Consider the following 20968-nt stretch of genomic DNA (forward strand, 5'->3'; position numbering starts at 1 on the left):
AAAAGAGAGATTGTTCTCTCCCCATCATGTGAAGATGAGTGAGAAGGTGGCCTTCTGCAAGCCAGGAAGGAACTGAATTGGCAAATGACTTGATCTTGACTTCCCAGGTTCCAGAACTGTGAGAAATATCTTGTTTAAGACACTCAGTGTATGATATTTTGCTATATCAGCCTAAAGAGCCTAATATAGAGAGTAAAATGAAAGAAAACAAGAGAAGCAAAATGACATTAAGAAAAATTAGGTATTTAAAAACCTCGTTTTATTTTTAATCAGCTTTGCCGTCATCTTCTTTTACCAACTGAGCATAGACTATAGTATTTCAACAATCCTTCTTGGCACTGTCTAAAATTGTGAATTTGTTACCTTGATATGGTTGTCTTCAGACTCTGTTCTGCATTTTTCTCCTGCTTCATTTATTTTTACTGCATTTTGTCATTCTAATTAATAGCCTTAATTCTTTTGAAATGAACCAGATTCCCCAACTAATCTAACATCTTACAGCATAATTTATCTAATGATACAATATCAGCATATTTTATATTCTTGGGGAAAATAATATTCTTTTCCTTCAAATTAAGATATAATTCACCTACTATACATTTTACCTATTTAAAGTGTACATTTCATTGTTTTTCAGTATATTTAGAGAGTTGTGCAGCACTACCATAGTCAATTTTAGAACATTTTACCACCCCCAAAATGGTTGCCTATACCCTTTAGCAGTCAATTCACATTATCCAGAGCCTCTATCCCCAATGCCTAGGCAGCCAGACATATAATGTATGTATCTATAGATTTTCCTATTCTGTTCATTCTATTCAATGGAATTAATATGTGACTGGCTTCTTTCAGATAGCATAACATTTTCAAGGTACATCCCTATTGTAGCATGTATCTGTACTTCATACTTTTTATTAATGAATAATATTCCACTGTGTGGCTATACTGTATTTCATTTATCTTTTCATCAGTTGAGGCATATTTGAGTTGTTTCTATTTTGTGGCTATTAAGAATAATGCTGCTATGAACATTTGTATTGAAGTTTTGTGTGGATTTCTTTTTTCATTGTTCTTAGTTATATAGCCTGGAGTATAATCACTGGATAATAGGTAACTATGTATTTCACATTTTGAAGAACTGCAAGCTGTTTTCCCAAGATTTTATACATATTTTTATATTCCCACCAGCAATATATTAGGGCTCCAATTTCTCCACATCTTTGTCAACATGTGTTAGCATCTATCATTTTTATTATAGTCATCCTAGAGACTATACAGTTGTTATCTCATTGTGAATATGATTTATTAATGGTGGTGTCATATGCTTATTGGTTATTTATATATATATTCCTAGGTGTCTATTATTTTTGGTACAATTGTTAATGGGACTATTTTCTTAATTTCTCTTTCTGTGGCTTCATTATTGGTGTATCAAAATACAACAGATTTCTGCACATTGATTTTTTTATCCTGCACCTTTACTGAATTCGTTTATCAGTTCTAGCAGTTTTTTTGGTGGAGTCTTTTGGGTTTTCTGTATAGAGTATCATGTCATCTGCAAATAGGAAAAGTTTAATTTACCAATTTGGATGCCTTTTATTCCTTTTTGTCAAATTCCTTTTTTGTCAAATTACTGTGGCCAGGACTTCCAGTATTATGTTAAATAAAGTGTGAGAGTAGGCATCCTTGACTTATTCCTGACCTTAGGGGAAAAGGTTGCTTTTCCCTGTTGAGAATGTTAGCTGTGGATTTTTCATATAATGCCTTTACTATGTTGAGTTATGTTCTCTATAAACTTTCTTTGTTGAGGGTTTTTATCATGAATTGATGCTGTACGTTGTCAAATGCCTTTTCTTCATCTATTGAGAGGATCACATGGTTCTTACCCTTCCTGTTACTGATGTGATATCTTCTATTGATTGATTTGCAAATACTGAACCACCCTTGCAACCCAGGAATAAATCCCACTTGATTATGGTGAATGATTCTTTTAATGTACTGTCGGATTTGGCCTACTAGTATTTTATTGAGAATTTCTGCATCCGTGTTCATCAGGGATATTGGACTGTAGTTCGCTTTTCAGTGAAGTCTTTATCTGCTTTGGTATTAGAGTAATGCTGGCCTCATAAATAAATTTGGAAGTTTTCCTTCCTCTTCTACTTCTTGGAATAGTTTGAGAAGGACAGGTGTTAACTCCTCTTTAAATGCTTGGTAGAATTCACCTGTTAAGCCATCTGGCCCTGAACTTCTGTTTGTTGGGAGTTTTTTGATTACTGATTCAGTTTATTTACTGGTTATTGGTTTGTTTGAATTTTCTGTTTCTTCCTGTTTCAGTTTTGGTAGTTTATATTTTCCTAGGAATGTATACATTTTTTCTTGGTTGTCCAACCTGTTGGCATATAGTTTATCATAATATCCTCTTATAATTGTTTGCATTTCTGTGGTATTGGTTATTCAGTCTCGTCTTTCATTTGTGATCCTATTTGAGTCTCCTTATCTTGATATATGTGGTTAGAGGTTTAATAATTTTATTGATTTATCCAAAGAACAAGCTCCTGATGTCATTGATCTGTTCGATTGTTTTTTCAAACTTCTGTATCATTTATTTCCACTCTAATCCTTTCTTCTGCTGGTTTTGGGTTTTGTTTATCATTCTTTTTCTAGCTCCTTAGGCATAAGTTTACGTTGTTTGAGACTTTTCTTGTTTAAGTAGGTGGTATTGCTATGAACTTCCCTCTATAGCCACTTTTGCTACATCCCAAAGTTTTTGGATTGTTGTATTTTCATTTGTTTCCATGTACTTTTAAAATTTCTTCTTTTATTTCCTGGTGGACCCATTCATTTTCTAGTAACATGTTATTTAACCTCTATGTATTTGTGATATTTCCAGATTTTTCTAGTTTCATAGTGTTGTGGGCAGAAAAGATGCCTGGTATGACTTCAGTTTTCTTGAATTTTTTGAGGCTGGTTGTGTGGGCTAATATGTGATTTATTCTGGAGAATGTCCCATGTGCACTTGGAAAGATTGTGTATTCTGTTGTTTTAGGGAGTAATGTTCTGAATAAATCTGTTAAGTCCATCTGATCCAGAGTGTCATTCAAAACCATTGTTGCCTTTTTGATCTTCTGGTTAGATGATCTCTAACTGGGGTTTTGAGTTCTTCTACTATTATTATATTATCAATGAGTTCCTTTATGTGTTTGTTATTAACTTTTTGTTAATACATTTCCATGATGTATTTGGGTGGTCTTATTTTGGGTATATAAATATTTACAATTGTTAGATCTTCTTGTTGGTTTGTCCTCTTTATAATGATAGTGTCCTTTTTGTCTCTTTTCAGTCTTTGTTTTAAAGTCTATTTTGTCTAATGTAAGTACTGGTACTCCAGTTTTCTTTTGACATCCATCTGTATGATAGATATTTCTCCATACCCTTACTTTCAATTTGCAGGTGTCTTTAGGTCTGGAACAAGTCTCTTATAGGCAGCATATAGATGTGTCTTATTGTTTTTATCCATTGTTGTTTTTATCCATTTCATAAATGGAACATTTATTAGTCCATTTACTCTGAGTTATTATTGATAGATATGTATTTATTATCATTTTACTTTTTGTTTTATGGCTATTTCTAAAGATCTTTTTGGTCCTTGTCTTTCTGTCTTTCATGTTTTGCTGATTTTCTTTAGTGATATATTTGGATTACTTCCTTTTAATTTTTGCACATTTGCTTGTTGTTTTTGATACATGGTTACCATAAGGTTTGTGTATAGCCTTTCTATGTATAGCAGTCTATATTAAGTTGATGGTCATTTAAGTTTGAACCTATTATTTACTATTCTTATCCCCATGTTTTACATATATGATGTTATATTTTGTATCCTTTTATTTTGTGAGTTTATTGACTGATTTTTTACAGAAATGTTCATTTTTATTGCTTTTGTGTTTCCTACCATCATACTCTCAGGTTTTTTTTTTTAAGATTTTATTTATTTATTTGACACAGAGAGAGATCACAAGTAGGCAGAGAGGCAGGCAGAGAGAGAAAGGGAAGCAAGCTCCCTGCTGAGCAGAGAGCCCGACGCGGGGCCCGATCCCAGGACCCTGAGATCATGACCCGAGCTGAAGGCAGAGGCTTAACCCTCTGAGCCACCCAGGCATCCCCATACTGTCAGTTTTGATCTTCCTTTTCCACTCACAGTCCCCTTTAATACTTCTTGCAGGGCTGGTTTAGTGGACATGAACTCCTTTAGTTTTTTTGTTTGTCTGGAAAACTCTTATTCTCTCCTATTCTGAATGATACCCTTGCAATAGAGTATTCTTAGGTGTAGATTTCTCCCATTCAGCACTTTGAATATATCATGCTTCTCCCTTTTGGATTGCAAAGTGTTTGGTGAAAAATCTCTTGCTAGCTCTGTGGGTTTTCCCTTGTACATTACTATTTTGTCTTGCTGCTTTTAGCCTCTTTTTTTTTTTTTTTTTTTTTTTTTTGAGAGAGAGAGAGAGAGAATATGAATGTTGGGGAGGGAAAGAGGGAGAGAGAGAATCCTAAGCAGACTCCATGCCCAATGTGGAGCCTGACATGGGGCTCAATCTCACAACCCTGAGATTATGATCTGAGCCAAAATCAAGAGCTAGACACCTAGACATTTAACTAACTGTGCCGTTTAGGCACTCTTGTGGACTTCCTTTTTTTATTTTGATGGGAGTTCTCTGTGCTTCTGGATCTGGATATCTGTTTCCTTCCCCAGTTTAGGGGAGTTTTCAGCTTTTATTTCTTTAAATAAATTTTCTGTCCCCGTTTTTTCTCTCTTTTTGCTCTGAGACTCATATAATATGAATGTTATTACTTTTGATGGAGTTCTTAAATTCCATAAGTCTAGTCTCATTTTGCACAATTCCTTTTTCTATCTTTTGTTCAACTTGATTACTTTCCATTACTCTGTTGTCTAGGTCACTAATTCATTCCTTTGGTTCTTTTGCTATTCATTCCATTAAGCATGTTTTTCATTTTGTTTATTGAGCCCTTTATCTCTGCTGTGCTATTCCTTATCTCTCTGTGTTAGGGGTCTCACTCATGTCTTCTACTCTTTCCTCAATCCAGGAGTATCTGTGACTCATTGCTTTAAATTCTCTTTGAGGCATTTTACTTAGATCTGTTTTGCTTAGACCTCTGGGTGTGGCCTTGTCCTCTTCTCCCATTTGGGATAAATTTCTCTTTCTCATTTTTTTTTCCTTCCTGTGTTTGTTTCTCTGTGTTAAGAAAATTGGCAATGTTCTCTGTTTTTGAACCAAAGTGACTTTATGAAGAAGAAGTCCTACAGTGCCTTGGTGTGTAGTGTTCCCTGTTCACCAGAATCTGCCACTTCAGGAGAGTATCTTATGTGTGTTGCTTATGTCCTGATTTTGTGTCTGAGTTGCTTTTCTTTTCAGTGCAGTTGTCAGACTGATGCTTTGCCTATATTGCTGTACTTGCTGTCGGTGGTGTTGGTGGGACCCAGGCAGGCCAACTCTGAGGGGTTGTGGCTTTGAGGGAATTTGTGAATGGGGCAACACTGTTAGCAAATTTGTGCAGGGCCGCTAGTCCTATGCCAGATCCCCTGAAGTTCTGTGGAAACTGAGGGCTGTATTCCCCCTGGTGGCTGGGGGCACATAGCTGGGGACTATGCACTGGCTGGGTGCAGTGTGCAGCAGTGGCTGCAGTGGGCACATTGGCAGCTTTCACAAAATTGGCACTGAGCCCAGGGCCAAAGCTAGCTGGCTTGGAGTAGGTGAGTCCTTAGGGGAACTCATGGCCTACTGCTAGCAGTTTAGGTAGCAAATGCCTGTGTAGCCTGACTCCTGTAGATGACCCTCTGTTTATGCTGGGGAACAGGGGAGGAAAATGGTGCCTGCCAGCTCCCTCTTTTTCAGAGAGGTTGCTGAACACATTCTGAATCAGTATGAATAAATCTGTCTCCCATTAGCCCCTGGTGTTGTGTAAATTGCCATTTTTGTGCTTCCTGTCCAGGTAGGCTGTTGTCTCTTTAACGGCAGTGACCCGGCTATCACTTGCCTCTGTGGCTAGCCCAGTGCTGCATCAGCTGACTTTTAAAGTTCCAGGATCCAAGTTATACAAACTCATGGAATTCAGCCCTTCTCATTTTCAAAGTCAAACATGAGGATTAGTCTTCCCCCTTGTATGCTGGTCCTAGGGACCATTTTTCTGCCCTCTGCATATGCTAGTTTCCCTCCTCCTGCAGGCAGCTTCCTCTGCCTTTTTGTCTTTCCTAAACTTTCAGATGCAGACTTTTCTCTGTTTTTAGTTGTGGAGTTTGTTTTGCCCTTCTTCAGATTGGAGGGTTTAATCTACTTGGATGTGAATGATACCAAGTTATAAACATAGATGGTGTGAGCTCAGGGTCTTTCTACCCTGCTATGTTCCCCAGCTCCTTCCAGAATCTATTTTTTTTCTGACCTATGTGAGTCCCCTATTTCTTTGAAAAGTTATATTTCATGTTGAAATTAATTCCTGTATATTATTACATATTCTTGTTAGTCTTGTCAGCTTTATGATATTATTAACTCTTTATATTTTTCTTTTTTTTTCCACATTGTATGACTATGAAAGCTTTCAAACACACAGAGGAGTTGAAAAGTTATACTATGAGCATTCATGTATCTATTTGTATACACACACATACACATACATACTCAGAATGTAGATTTTACAATTATCATTTTGCTATATTTACTTTATAATGTATGTCTATCCATCTATGAACCATAATACTTCTATGGATGCATTTTGAATTAAGTTGCAGATGTCAGTAGACTTTACCTCTTAAAAACTCAATATGAAAAAAAAACCTCAATATGCATATCATTAATTGGAGTTCAATATTTGTTTATAATACTATTTTCTTATCTTTTTTTGACACTTAGTTTACACACAGAAAAATCATAAATTTTATTGTACAATTAGATGAGTTTTTAACCAGTGTATACACTTGTGTAATCCACCTTTATTAAAATATAGAATATAGAATAAAATATAGAATATTACCTTTACTTATACTCCCTTTCAGTGAGTTCTCCTCAAGTCAACCACTGCTGTGATTTTCTTTTTCATCATAGGTTAGTTTTGCTTGTTCAAATTCTAATATAATTATACTGTATACACTGTTTTGTATATTACTTCTTTTATTTAGCATAACATTTTTGAGAATCATCCATGTTGCATCTATCATTAGCATTTATCATATTTCAACTGGGGAGTGGTAATTTATTGTATGAGTATAGCACATTTTTGGTTTTGATTCTCTTGTTGGAGAGCTGGACTGTTTCTAGGTTGTTAAGTATATAGCTATTAGGGACATACTTATACAGATTATTATGTGGCCATATGTTATTTTCTGGGATGCATACCTAAGAGTGAAATTTATAACTCATAGGACAGAGAGTGTTAGAGAAAATGGCAAGGAAATTGTCCAAAGTGTTTGTGTCATTTTATATTCCTACCAACATTTGGTAGTAGTTATTTTTTTAATTAAAAATAATTATTTTACTCATTATGGTAGTTGGACAATGGTATCTTTTAGTTTTAATTGTATTAATTTTTATTTCCTTGATCACTATTTTTACTATCTGCTCTCTTTCAGACAGTTCGGCATGGTTTCCCTTATCAGCCCACAGCATTAGCCTTTGATCCAGTTCAGAAAATCTTGGCTATTGGGACAAGAACAGGTGCTATACGAATGTATCCTTAATTTTTGTTTTATTATTTGTTACATTAATACCAATTACATTTCCTTAAATATTCAGGTAAGTGGAATATGATCAAATAAATTTGGTTTCTTTGAAGTGAGTAATGATTGTGAAATCTCATATTGTCCAGTTCATTGGCATATTTTTAGTGTCTCTGACATAACTATTGATGTCCTTTCTTTAATTCCTTTGGATAAATACTTAGAAGTAGAAGTGCTGAATCATATGGAAGTTCTAGTATTAATTCCTTGAGAAAACTCCATACTGTTTTCCATTGTAACTGTACTAATTTATAGTCACACTAATAGTGTGCAAGAGTTCCTTTCTCTCCATATCCTACACTTGTTATTTCTTGCCTTTTTGGTAATAGCCATTCTAACAGGTATGAGTTGATATCTCACTGTGGTATTGGTTTGCATTTCTCTGATAATTAGTGATGCCTAGCAAATTTTCATGTACCAGTAGGCCACGTGTAGGCCTTTGAAAAATGTCGTTTCAAATTCTCTGCCCATTTTTTATTTTTTTTAATTTTTAAAAGATTTTATTTATTTATTTGACAGAGAGAGACACAGCGAGAGAGGGAATACAAGCAGGGGGAGTGGGAGAGGGAGAAGCAGGCTTCCGCCGAGTATGGAGCCCGATATGAGGTTTGATCCCAGGATGCTGGGATCATGACCTGAGCCGAAGGCAGAGACTTAACCCACTGAGCCACCCAGGCGCCCCTCTCTGCCCACTTTTTAATGTAATTGTTTTTTATCTTGTTACTGAGTTGTATGAGTTCTTTATATATTTTGGATATTGACCCCTTATTACATATGTAATTTATAAATATTTTCTCCCATTTATTTTGTTGTTGGTTTCCTTTGCTGTACAGAAGTTTTTAGTTTGATGTACTCCTACTTGTTTATTTTTGTCCTGGTATTGTATCCAAAAAATCATTGCCAAGACCAATGTCTAGGAGCTAATTACTGCCTTTATTTTCTTCCAGGAGTTTTATGGTTTCAGGTTTTCTATTTCAAGTCTTTAATCCATTTTGAGTTAATTTTTTATTAACATATATTGTATTATTTGCCTCAGGGGTACAGGTCTATGAATCATCAGGCTTATCCATTTCATAGCACTCACCATAGCATACACCCTCCACAATGCCCATAACCCAGCTACCCTATCCCTACCCCCCCACTCCCTAGGAACCCTCAGTTTATTTTGTGAGCTTGAGTCTCCCTCTGAATCCCATCTTGTTTCACTTTTTCCCTCACTACCCCCATGACCCTACTTTGCCTCTCAAATTCCTCATATCAGAGTGATCATATGATAATTGTCTTTCTCTGATTGACTTATTTCACTTAGCACAATACCCTCTAGTTCCATCCACATTGTTGCAAATGGCAAGAATTCATTTCTTTTCATGACTGCATAGTATCCTATTGTATATATATACCACCTCTTCTTTGTCCATTCATCTGTTGATGGACATTTAGGTTTTTTCCATAGTTTGGCTATTGTGGACATTGCTTCTATAAACATTCAGGAGCATGTGCTCCTTCGGATCACTACATTTGTATCTTTAGGGTAAATACCCCATAGTGTGATTGCTGGGTCATAGGGTAGCTCTATATTCAACTTTTGAGGAACCTCCACGCTGTTTTCCAGAGTGGCTGCACCAGCTTGCATTCCCACCAACAGGGTAAGAGTGTTCCCCTTTCTTCGCATCCTCACCAGCATCTGTCATTTCCTGACTTGTTTATTATAGCCTTCCTGACTGGTGTGAGGTGGTATTTCATTGTGGTTTTGATTTGTATTTCTCTGATGCCGAGTGATGTGGAACACTCTTTCATGTGATTGTTGGCCATCTGGATGTCTTCTTTGCAGAAATGTCTGTCATGTCCTCTGCCCATTTCTTGATTGGATTATTTGTTCTTTGGGTGTTGAGTTTGATAAGTTCTTTATAGATTTTGGATACTAGCCCTTTATCTGATATGTCATTTGCGAGTATCTTCTCCCATTCTGTCAGTTGTCTTTTGGTACTGTTGACTGTTTCCTTGGCTGTGCAAAAGCTTTTGATCTTGATGAAGTCTCAATAGTTCATTTTTGCCCTTGCTTCCCTTGCCTTTTGCAATGTTTCTAGGAAGAAGTTGCTGTGGCTGAAGTCAAGGAGGTTGCTGCCTGTGTTCTCCTCAAGGATTTTGATGGATTTCTTTCTCACATTGAGGTCTTTCATCCATTTTTAGTCTATTTTTGCATGTGGTGTAAGGAAATGGTTCAGTTTCATTCTTCTGTCTGTGGCTGTCCAATTTCCCCAACACCATTATTGAAGAGACTGTCTTTTTTCCATTGGATGTTCTTTCATGTTTTGTCGAAAATTAGTTGACCATAGAGTTGAGGGTCCATTTCCGGGTTCTCTATTCTGTTCTATTGATCTATGTGTCTGTTTTTATGCCAGTACCATCCTGTTTTGATGATGACAGCTTTGTAAAGAAGCTTAAAGGCTGGAATTATGATGCCACCAACTTTGGCTTTCTTTTTCAACATTCCTCCGGCTATTCAGGGTCTTCTCTGGTTCCATATAAATTTTAGGATTATTTGTTCCATTTCTTTGAAGAAAGTTCATGGTATTTTGATAGGGATTGCATTAAATGTGTAGGTTGCTCTAGGTAGCATAGACATTTTCACAATATTTGTTCTTCCAATCCATGAGATTAGAACATTTTTCCGTTTCTTTGTGTCTTCCTCAATTTCTTTCATGAGTATTCTATAGTTTTCTGAGTATGGATTCTTTGCCTCTTTGGTTATGTTTATTCCTAGGTATCTTATGATTTGGGATGCAATTGTAAATGGGATCGACTCCTTAATTTCTCATTCTTCTATATCCTGACACTTTACTGAATTCCTGTATGAGTTCTAGCAGTTTTGGAGTGGAGTCTTTTGGGTTTTCTGCATAAAGTATCTTATCATCTGCAAAGAGTGAGAGTTTGTCTTCCTCTTTGCCAATTTGGATGCCTTTTATTTCTTTTTGTTGTCTGATTGCTGAGGCAAGGACTTCCAGTACTATGTTGAATAGCAGTGGTGATAGTGGACATCCCTGCTTTGTTCCTGACCTTAGCAGAAAAGCTCTCAGTTTCTCCCCATTGAGAATGATATTTGCTGTGGGTTTTTCGTAGATGGCTTTGATGGTATTGAGGTATGTGCCTTCTATGCCTACACTGTGAGAAGTTTTGATCAAGAAAGGATGCTGTACCTTGTCAATAGCTTTTTCGGCATCTATTGAGAGTATCATATGGTTCTTGTTCTTTCTTTTATTAATGTGTTGTATCACATTGATTGATTGGCAGATATTGAACCATCCTTGCAGCCCAGGAATAAATCCCATGTGGTCATGGTGAATAATCCTTTTAATGTACTGTTGGATTCCATTGGTTAGTATTTTGGTGAGAATTTTTGCATTTGCATTCATCCAGGATATTGGTCTGTAATTCTCTTTTTTGGTGGGGTCTTTGTCTGGTTTTGGGATCAAGGTATTGCTGGCCTCATAAAATGAGTTTGGAAGTTTTCCTTCCATTTCTATTTTTTGGAGCAATTTCAGGAGAATGGGAATTAATTCTTCTTTAAATGTTTGGTAGAATTTCCTTGGGAAGCCATCTGGCCCTAGGCTCTTGTTTTTTGGGAGATTTTTTGATGACTGCTTCAATCTCCTACTGGTTATAGGTCTTTTCAGGTTTTCTATTTCTTCCTGGTTCAGTTGTGGTTCAGTTCAGTGCAGTAGAGACTAGTTTATATGTCTCAAGGAATGCATCCTTTTCTTCCAGATTGTCTAATTTGCTGGTGTATAGTTGCTCATAATATGTTCTTATAATCGTTTGTATTTCTTTGGTGTTGGTTGAGATCTCTCCCCTTTCATTCATGATTTTATGAATTTGGGTCCTTTCTCTTTTCCTTTTGATAAGTCTGGCCAGGGGTTTATCAATCTTATTAATTCTTTCAAAGAACCAGCTCCTACTTTCATTGATTTGTTCTACTGTTCTTTTGGTTTCTATTTCATTGATTTCTGCTCTGATCTTTATTATTTCTCTTCTTCTGCTGGGTTTAGGCTTTGTTTGCTGTTCTTTCTCCAGCTCCTTTAGGTATAGGGTTAGGTTGTGTACTTGAGACCTTTCTTGTTCCTTGAGAAAGGGTTGTATTGCTATATATTTTCCTCTCAGGATTGCCTTTGCTGTGTCCTACAGATTTTGAACTGTTGTGTTTTTATTTTCATTTGTTTGCATGAATTTTTTTCAATTCTTCTTTAATTTCCTGGTTGACCCATTCATTCTTTAGTAGGATGCTCTTTAGCCTCATGTATTTGAGTTCTCTCCAAATTTCCTCTTGTGATTGAGTTCTAGCTTCAGAGCATTTTGGTCTGAAAATATGCAGGGAATGATCCCAGTCTTTTGGTACTGGTTGAGACCTGATTTGTGACCCAGGATGTGATCTATTCTGGAGAATGTTCAATGTGCACTAGAGAAGAATGTGTATTCTGTTGCTTTCAGATGGAATGTTCTGAACATATCTATGATGTACATCTGGTCCAATGTGTCATTTAAGGCCTTTATTTCCTTGTTGTTCTTTTGCTTAGATGATCTGTCTATTTCAGTGAGGAAGGTATTAAAGTTCCCTGCTATTATTGTATTATTGTCGGAGTGTTTCTTTGATCTACTTATTAATTGTTTATATAGTTGGCTACTCCCATGTTAGGGGCATAGATATTTACAATTGTTAGATCTTGTTGTTGGACAAGACCCTCTGAGTATGATATAGTGTCCTTCCTTATCTCTTATTATAATCTTTGGCTTAAAATCTAATTTATCTGATATAAGGATTGCCACCCCAGCTTTCTTTTGATGTCCATTAGCATGGTAAATTGTTTTCCATCCCCTCGCTTTAAATCTGGAGGTGACTTTGGGTCTAAAATGAGTTTCTTGTAGACAGCATATTGATGGGTTTTGTTTTTTTATCTATTCTGATACCCTGTGTCTTTTGATTGGGGCATTTAGCCCATTAACATTCAGGGTAACTATTGAGAGATATGAATTTAGTGCCATTGTATTGTCTGTAAGGTGACTGTTACTGTATATCTCTGTTCCTTTCTGGTCTACTATTTTTTAGGCTCTCTCTTTGCTTCATGGACCACTTTCAATATTTCCTGTAGGGCTGGTTTGGTGTTTACAGATTCTTTTACCTTTTGTTTGTCCTGGAAGCTCTTTCATCTCTCCTTCTATTTTCAATGATAGCCTAGATGGTTATAGTATTCTTGCCTGCATGTTTTTCTCATTTAGTGCTCTGAATGTATCATGCCAGTTCTGTCTGGCCTGCCAGGTCTCTGTGAATAAGTCTGCTGCCAATCTAATATTTTTACCATTGTATGTTACAGACTTCTTGTCCCAGGCTGCTTTCAGGATTTTCTCTTTGTCACTAAGACTTGCAAGTTTTACTATTAGATGATGGAGTGTGGACCTATTTTTTATTTTGAGGGGGGTTTTCTGCATCCCTGGATTTTGATGCTTGTTCCCTTTGCCATATTAGGGAGATTCTCTACAATAATTTGTTCCTGTATACCTTCTGCTCCCCTCTCTCTTTATTCTTTTTCTGGAATCCCAATTCTATTGTTGTTTCATCTTTTGGTATCACTTATCTCTGAAATTCTCCCCTCGTGGTCCAGTAGTTGTTTGTCTCTCTTTGCTCAGCTTCTTTATTCTCCATCATTTCGTCTTCTATATCACTAATTCTCTCTTCTGCTTCATTTATCATAGCAGTAAGAGTCTCCATTTTTGATTGCACCTCATTAATAGCTTTTTTGATTTCAGCTTGGTTATAATTTAGTTATTTTATTTCTCCAGACATGGTTTCTCTATATCTTCCATGCCTTTTTTAAGCCCTGCTAGCACCTTGAAGATCGTCATTCTAAACTCTAGATCTGATGTATTACCAATGTCCGTATTGATTAGGTCCCTAGTCTTCGGTACTGCCTCTTGTTCTTTTTTTTTTTTTGTGGTGAGTTTTTCTACCTTGTCATTTTATCCAGATAAGAATACATGAAGGAAAGAATAAAACACAAAAAGAATGGGAAAGGCCCCAGAAAATGGGCATTAACCAAATCAGAAGGGACCCCAAATCGTGGGGAGAAGAAAGGGGGTAAAAAGAAGTTCAAAAAAATAAAAAAAAAAACCAAGAAAAGAAAAAAGAAAATATATATATTGGACTGGTGAGTAGAACAGAGCCACCCACTTAATTTTGAGCATATTTTGGTCTCTTAGAAGAAACTACCTCCCAAAATTTTAAAGAAAAAAATAACTTACATATATATGTACAAAAATAAGGGTAAATACAATGAAGGGATGGAATATGACTGTAAAGATTTTTTAAAAAAAGATTTTTTAAAAAATTCTAAAAAAGGAGTTGATAAGTTGGTCAGGAAAAGAAAAAAAAAGAAAGTGGAGAGAATTTGCTCAGGCTGGATACTAGAACAAAGCCCTGTTTTAGATTTAGGGTATATTTTGATCTATTAGAAGAAGTTGTATCCCAAATTTTTTTAGAAGAAAAAACCCTACGTGTATACAAAAAATAAAGTTAGATACAATGAAGGATAAAATATGACCATAATAATGAAAGTTTAAAAAGATTTGTTTTTTTATTTGTCAGACAGAGATCACAAGTAGGGAGAGAGGCAGGCAGAGAGAGAGAGGGGGAAGCAGGCTTCCTGCTGAGCAGAGAACCCGATGTGGGGCTCAATCCCAGGACCCAGGGTTCATGACCTGAGACGAAAGCAGAGGCTTTATCCCACTGAGCCACCCAGATGCCCCAAGAAGATTTTTTTTTTTTTTTGGAAGGGCATTGTTAAGATAAACTAGTTTTAAAAAAAGTTAAAAGAGGAAAGAGTAAAAGTTAAGAAAAATTAGAGGAAGAGAAAAACTAAAATAAAAATAATTAATTAACTTTGTAAGACTAAAGAATCATGGGGAGAAAGCCATGAATTCCATGCTTTGCTTTCTTCTCCTCTGGAATTCCGCTGTTCTCCTTGATAAGTGAGCTTGGCCTTAGCTGGATTTCTTGCTGATCTTCTGGGGTAGGGGTCTATTGTAGTGATTCTCAAGTGTCTTTGCCCGAGGCGGAATTTCACCGCCCCTCATCAGGGGCTGGGCTAAATAATCTCCTGGGGTTCACACTCAGGAGCTTTTGTCCCCTGAACACTTTCTGTTGAGTTCTAGAGGACAGGAATAAAAATGGTGGCCTCACAATCTCCAGTCTGGAGTAGCCAAGAACTCAGTGCCCACTCCTCAGTGCGCTCTCAGAGAAAAGCATTCAATCATTCCCATCTCGCTGGCCTCTGGCTGCACACCGAGCTCACCTGGCCTGTGACCGATTGTCTCTGTCTCTGGCACACAGCCCCGCCTGGAGTCTTCAAACCCAGCAGGTCGCTGCTGTTCTTCCAAGGGGTTCTCCCTGGATCTGCCACTTGTGGGGTCCTTTTTCAAAGAGCAGTGGCATGACTGCCACGGATCACAGTTTAAGGTAACCCCGAGTTGAGAGCTCACTCCTTGGCTCTGTCTCTGTATCTGGCTTCCCGTCTCTAATACCTGTGAGCTCTGTGATACTCAGACACCTCCAATCCTTCTGTGACCCCGTGGTCCCTGAGACCATGCTGTCCCTGCAAGGGTTCCACCCCGGGTTAGCCTCTGGAGTGATGTCCCTCAGTGGAGCAGACTTTTAAAAGCTCTGATTTTGTGCTCCATTGCTCTGCTGCTTGCCGGGAGCCAGCCTCTCCCCCCACAGTCTATCTTCCCGTTGCTTCAGATTCACTTCTCTGCAGGTTCTACCTTTTGAACGTGGTCGATTTTCTGTTTCTAGAATTGCTGCTCTTCTTCTCTCCAATCTCCTGTTGGATTTGTAGGTGTTCAGAATGGTTTGCTAAACTATCTAGCTTATCTTCTGCTACCTGATGTCATCTCAGCCTGCTATTCCTCTGCCATCTTGACTCCTTCTCTCCAAATTCAATGGTTTTTTTACTATGTTCTTAGAACTGTGCAATAATCACCACAATAACTCTTAAAACATATCAGCCCAAAAAGAAACCCTGTAACTATTAGCAGTTACTCCTTATTTTCCCTCTGTCCTCCAGTCCCAGGCTAGCTCCAGCCTAATTTCTATCTCTATAGATTCTTCTATTCCGGACATATCATATAATGGAATCACATAATATGTGGTCTTTTGTGACTGGCTTCGTTAACTTAGTACAAATAATATTCCATTGTATGGATATAACACCTCATTTACCCAGTTGCTTTTTATTTTATTTGTTAAATTGATAGACATTTAGATTATTTTTACTTTCTGGTTGTTATATATACTGTGTGAACTTTTGTATACAGATTTTTGTGTGGACATATTTTAATTTTCTTGGGTGTACTCTCAGAAGAAAAATTGTCTTGGGTATACACTCAGAAGAAAAATTGCTGCATTATATGGTAACAGTATTTTACATTTTGAGAAAATTCTGTATTGTGCTCCAAAGAGGTTAAATGGTTTTACCTTCCACCAGCAATGTATTAGGTCAATTTCTCCATATCTTCCATATCTTCCATATGGATATGGAACATTTTCCAACATTAGTTATCTGTCTTTTTTATTATAACCATACTTATTAGATATGAAGTGGTATCTTATGAATTGCTCTTTATTGGCACTTCCCTAATGACTAGTGATGATGAGCATCTTTTTATGTATTTGTTAGTAGTTTGTATATCTTCTTTGGAGAAATATTTTTTCAAATTCATTTCCTATTTTTAATTTTTTTTTCATTTTTCAACTTGTAATATTTGTTTAAAAATTCTGGATACAAGTCCTGTATCAGATTTATGATATGTAAGTATTTTCTTCTAATCTTTTTTTTGGATTGTCTTTTCATTTTCTTGATGGTATTTTTTTAAAACACAAAGGTTTTTGATTTTTATGAAATTCAGTGTGTGTGTGTGTATGTGTGTGTGTAATTTTTTTTATGTTTTTGATGTAATATCTAAGAAGTCATTGCCTAAATTAAGGTCGCAAAATTTACTCCCATTTTCCTCTAATAGTTTTATGATTTTAGTTTTTACATTTGAGACTATGATTCATTTTGAGTTAATTTTTTAATATGGTGTAAAGGAGGGATCTATATTTATTTTATTGCATGTAGATATTCAGTTGTAGCACTAATTCCTGAAAAAAAATTCTATCCCCATTTAATTGTTTTGATATCCTTATTGAAAATCAACTTGCTAAATATGTAATGATTTCAAGAACCTTAGTTCTGTTGCATTTATTTATATGTCTGTCCCTATCCAATAAAATATTAGATATCATTGTTTTGATGACTGTAGCTTTCTTTACATCTTGAAATTGGGAAACTCGAGTCTTCTGACTCTATTCTTTTTCAAGATCATTTAGGCATTTTGGGTCTCTAGAATGTTCATATAAAGTTTAGGATTAGCTTTTCAATTTCTGTTAAAAAAAAAAAAAAGCCAGCTGGGAATTTGATAGGATTTGCACTGATTTTGAAGATCAATTTGCCACTCTAACAATAGTTTTGATCTATGAATATGGGATGTCTTTCCATGTACTAGTTCCTAAATTTTTTGATGGTGTTTTATAGTTTATAGTTTTATAGTTTTTATAGTTTTTAGAATATAAATTTTGTACTTCTTTTGAGTATTTTATTCCTGAATATTTTATTTCACCTTTAGATATTGTTAGTATACAGAAACATAGTTGATTTTTGTATGTGAGTTTTGTAAACTGAAGCCTTGCTGAACTCCTTTATTAGTCCTACTGATTTTTGGTATGTTTTTTAGGATTGTGTATGTGCAAGATCTTGTCAACTACAAATAGCTTTAGTTTTTTCTCTCTAATCTGAATGTCTTTTATTTATTTTTCTTGCCTAAATATCCTGGGTAAAAACTCCAATACATTGTTAAATAGAAGTGGCAGGAGCAGGCATTTTTGTCTTCCTGAAATCAGAGAAGCATTCACTATTTCACTAGTATGATGTTAGCAGTTGGTTTTTGTATATGTGCTTTATAAGACTGAAGAAATCTCCTTCTATTACTAATTCATGGAGAGTTTTTTGAAGATATTTTCTCAAATTCTTTTTGTGCATCTTCTGAGATGACCAAGTTATTTTTGTTCTATAGATATGGTATATTGATTGATTTTCCAATGTTAAAACAATCTTGCATTCCTGGGGTAAATCTCACCAGGTCATGATAAATGATTCTTACTACATCTTGCTGGTTTCAGTTAGCTTCTATTTTGTTGAGGATCTTTGTGTCTATATTAATAAGTTATGATTTTTAGTTTTTTGTCTTTGTGATGTCTTTTTTTCTGGTATCAGGATAATACTGGCTTAATAGAGTAAAGTTTCAAAGTGTTTCCTCTTCTGATTTTTGGAAGAATTAATGAAGAACAAGTATAAATCTTAATTGTTTGGTAGAATTCACCAGTGAAGCCATCTGTCCCTGTGCTTTTCATTCTGAGTAGTTATTTGATTACTAAATTAATCTTTTTAAAGGTCTATTTACATTTTTTTACTTCTTTTCAAGTCAGTTTCAATAGTTTGTGACTTTCTAGGAATGTCTTCATTTAATATCAATTACCTAATTTTTTTGGCATATAATTATTTATAGTATCCCCTTATGCTCTTTTTTAATCTTTGTGGTTTGTCCAATTTTTTTTTACTAACTTTAATTATTTGAGTATTCTTTCTTTTACTCTTAGTTGATCTATCTAAATATTTATAAATTTTATTGATTTTTTTTGAAGGAATCAAATTTTGCTTTCATTGATTTTCTTTATTTCTCTATTCTATGTTTACATACACATTTTTATCATCTCCTTTCTTTTGACTGTCTGGCTCTATTTTACTTCCGTAGTTTCTCATATTGGAATGTTAGATTATTGAATTGAGATCTTTTGTATAGATGCTTACAGCTATTAATTTCAATATCAGAACTGCTTTAGTTGTATTCCCTTTTATCCCTTATTATACTGTTTTCATTTTCACTCATTCTCAAATTATTTTTTAATTTTCCTTGTGACATCTTTGACCTATTGGTTATATATGGGTATGCTGTGTAATTTCCATATATTTTTGAATTTCCCAAATTTCTTTCTGTTACTGATTTTGAATTTCACTCCATTGTGGTCAGAGAACACAATTTATATGTTTCAATCCTTGATTTATTGAGGCTTGTCTTATGGCCTATCTGATTTTAACTTCTGCTTACAAATGTCTTAGAAATCATCACTCCCATCCTTACAATAATCAAGTGTTCATTAGACTTAAAATTAACCTTTCCTGGACCTATTGGAGAACTGAGGTTACAGGGAAAGTCTCTACCCCCAAATCTGGAAAGAAAAACAAATCTAGAAAGTCACAGCTGGTACAGAAGCTGCTGGAAACATAAACTGGTAGGAACACTCAAAAGGTAATTTTCTCAAATTGTTGGATACTGAGTGTGGACTATCATGAAGGAATCTCATGGAGGCCAAAGTGTTACTGGAACCCCCATATTTTCAAGGGTTTTTACCTCTGAGAAGTATACTAGGTTCTCATGGTAAAGATCTGAGAATGATATCTTCAGGGCTCTGGAAAGGGAAGGAAAAGAATAATCATTGTAAAATGCACTCAGGGTATATTCTATAACAAAGATCTAATTTCCTGGGGGGAAAGACTGCCAGAACCTTATCCCAACTAAGAGAAGGGCAGTGCTCCAACTTTACCTCCCTTTAGTTTCCTTCTTACAAAGTGGGGGAAAAGACTATACCACTGGAGAAACACTTGTGAAGATCATACCTCAGACACACAGAACTATTAAAAGACTGAAATTTAGGGGCGCCTGGGTGGCTCAGTGGGTTAGGCCGCTGCCTTCGGCTCAGGTCATGATCTCAGGGTCCTGGGATCGAGTCCCACATCGGGCTCTCTGCTCTGCAGGAAGCCTGCTTCCCTCTCTCTCTCTCTCTCTGCCTGCCTCTCCATCCACTTGTGATCTCTCTCTGTCAAATAAATAAATAAAATCTAAAAAAAAAAAAAGACTGAAATTTAATCACAGTATTACTTAACACTCCTCCAACCCCATACCTTATCACAGCACTAACCAGGCTCTGGATAGTGACAGACATAGGCTCTTTCTGCAGAGTAACAGAGAAATATAAAGTCAAGAATGGTGAAAAAAGCAAAGACAATAGAGATATTTGATGTCTCTATCATAAATAGCTACATAAAAAATCAGATAGACCTAGAAAAATTAACATAAATGCTCATGCTAAAGACCATTGACCTCAGTTTTTATTAATCTATACCAACATACCTGGCTCTCAACAGAAAATTTCAGATAAAATGCAATCTAAGCAGGTAAAGCACGCTTCATAACCAGACTGAGCTATAACAAAGATTAAGGAGTTATTAGACAAGGAATTTAAAATAACAGTTTAATATGCTAAGAGCTCTAATATATACACTATGAAACATATCTAAAAGTAGATAACATGTATATAAAATGGGTAATGTAAACAAAGTGATGGAAATTCCAAGAAATAATTCAAAACAAGGGGCGCCCAGGTGGCTCAGTTTGTTAAGCCCCCGGCTCTTGATTTCAGTTCAGGTCATGGTCTCAGGGTCATGAATCAAGCCCTGTATCAGGCTCCTTGCTCAGCATGGAGTCTGCTTGTCCCTCTCCTGCTGCTCTTCATGCTCATTCATGCACTCTCTCTCTCTCTCTCTCTCTCAAATAATAAAATCTTTTTTTTTTTAAAGAGAAATATTCTAAAGGAAATGTCAGATATCAAAAACACTGTAGAGAAATGAAGAATACACTGACTGGGCTTTTTAACAGACTGGACTCAAAGAAGGAAAAAAATCACTAAGTTTGAAAATAGGTCAATTTCCCAAATGGAAATGTAAAGAGAAATAATGGGAGAAAAACACATTAGAATATTAATAGTTGTGTGACAATTTCAGAAGGTGTAATATAAATGTTTTTGAACAACCTGAAAGAGCAGAATGAACAGATAGAAGAACAATATTCAAAGTAATGATGACTGAGAACTTTTCAGATTTAATAACAGAAACCAAATTGAAGACCAAGGAATCTCAGAAAACATGAAGCAAGATAAATTTTTAATAAAGAAAATTTCAGTAGGCATATGTCTGTAGATAAGCA

The 20968-nt window shown here is 35.8% G+C and overlaps 1 protein-coding gene across 5 annotated transcripts in view; it reads left to right on the top strand.

The window, feature by feature from the left end:
- Positions 1-20968, top strand: part of STXBP5L (syntaxin binding protein 5L) — a 411169-nt gene that overhangs the window by 76883 nt on the left and 313318 nt on the right. For all 5 annotated transcript variants that reach the window (XM_047726199.1, XM_047726189.1, XM_047726217.1 and 2 more), the window contains exon 3: positions 7637-7734. In XM_047726199.1, coding sequence (XP_047582155.1) covers positions 7637-7734 — 98 coding nt within the window. The remainder of the gene's footprint in view (positions 1-7636; positions 7735-20968) is intronic.

The sequence above is a fragment of the Lutra lutra genome, chromosome 1 (assembly GCF_902655055.1).
Source record: "Lutra lutra chromosome 1, mLutLut1.2, whole genome shotgun sequence".
Lineage (NCBI taxonomy): Eukaryota > Metazoa > Chordata > Mammalia > Carnivora > Mustelidae > Lutra > Lutra lutra.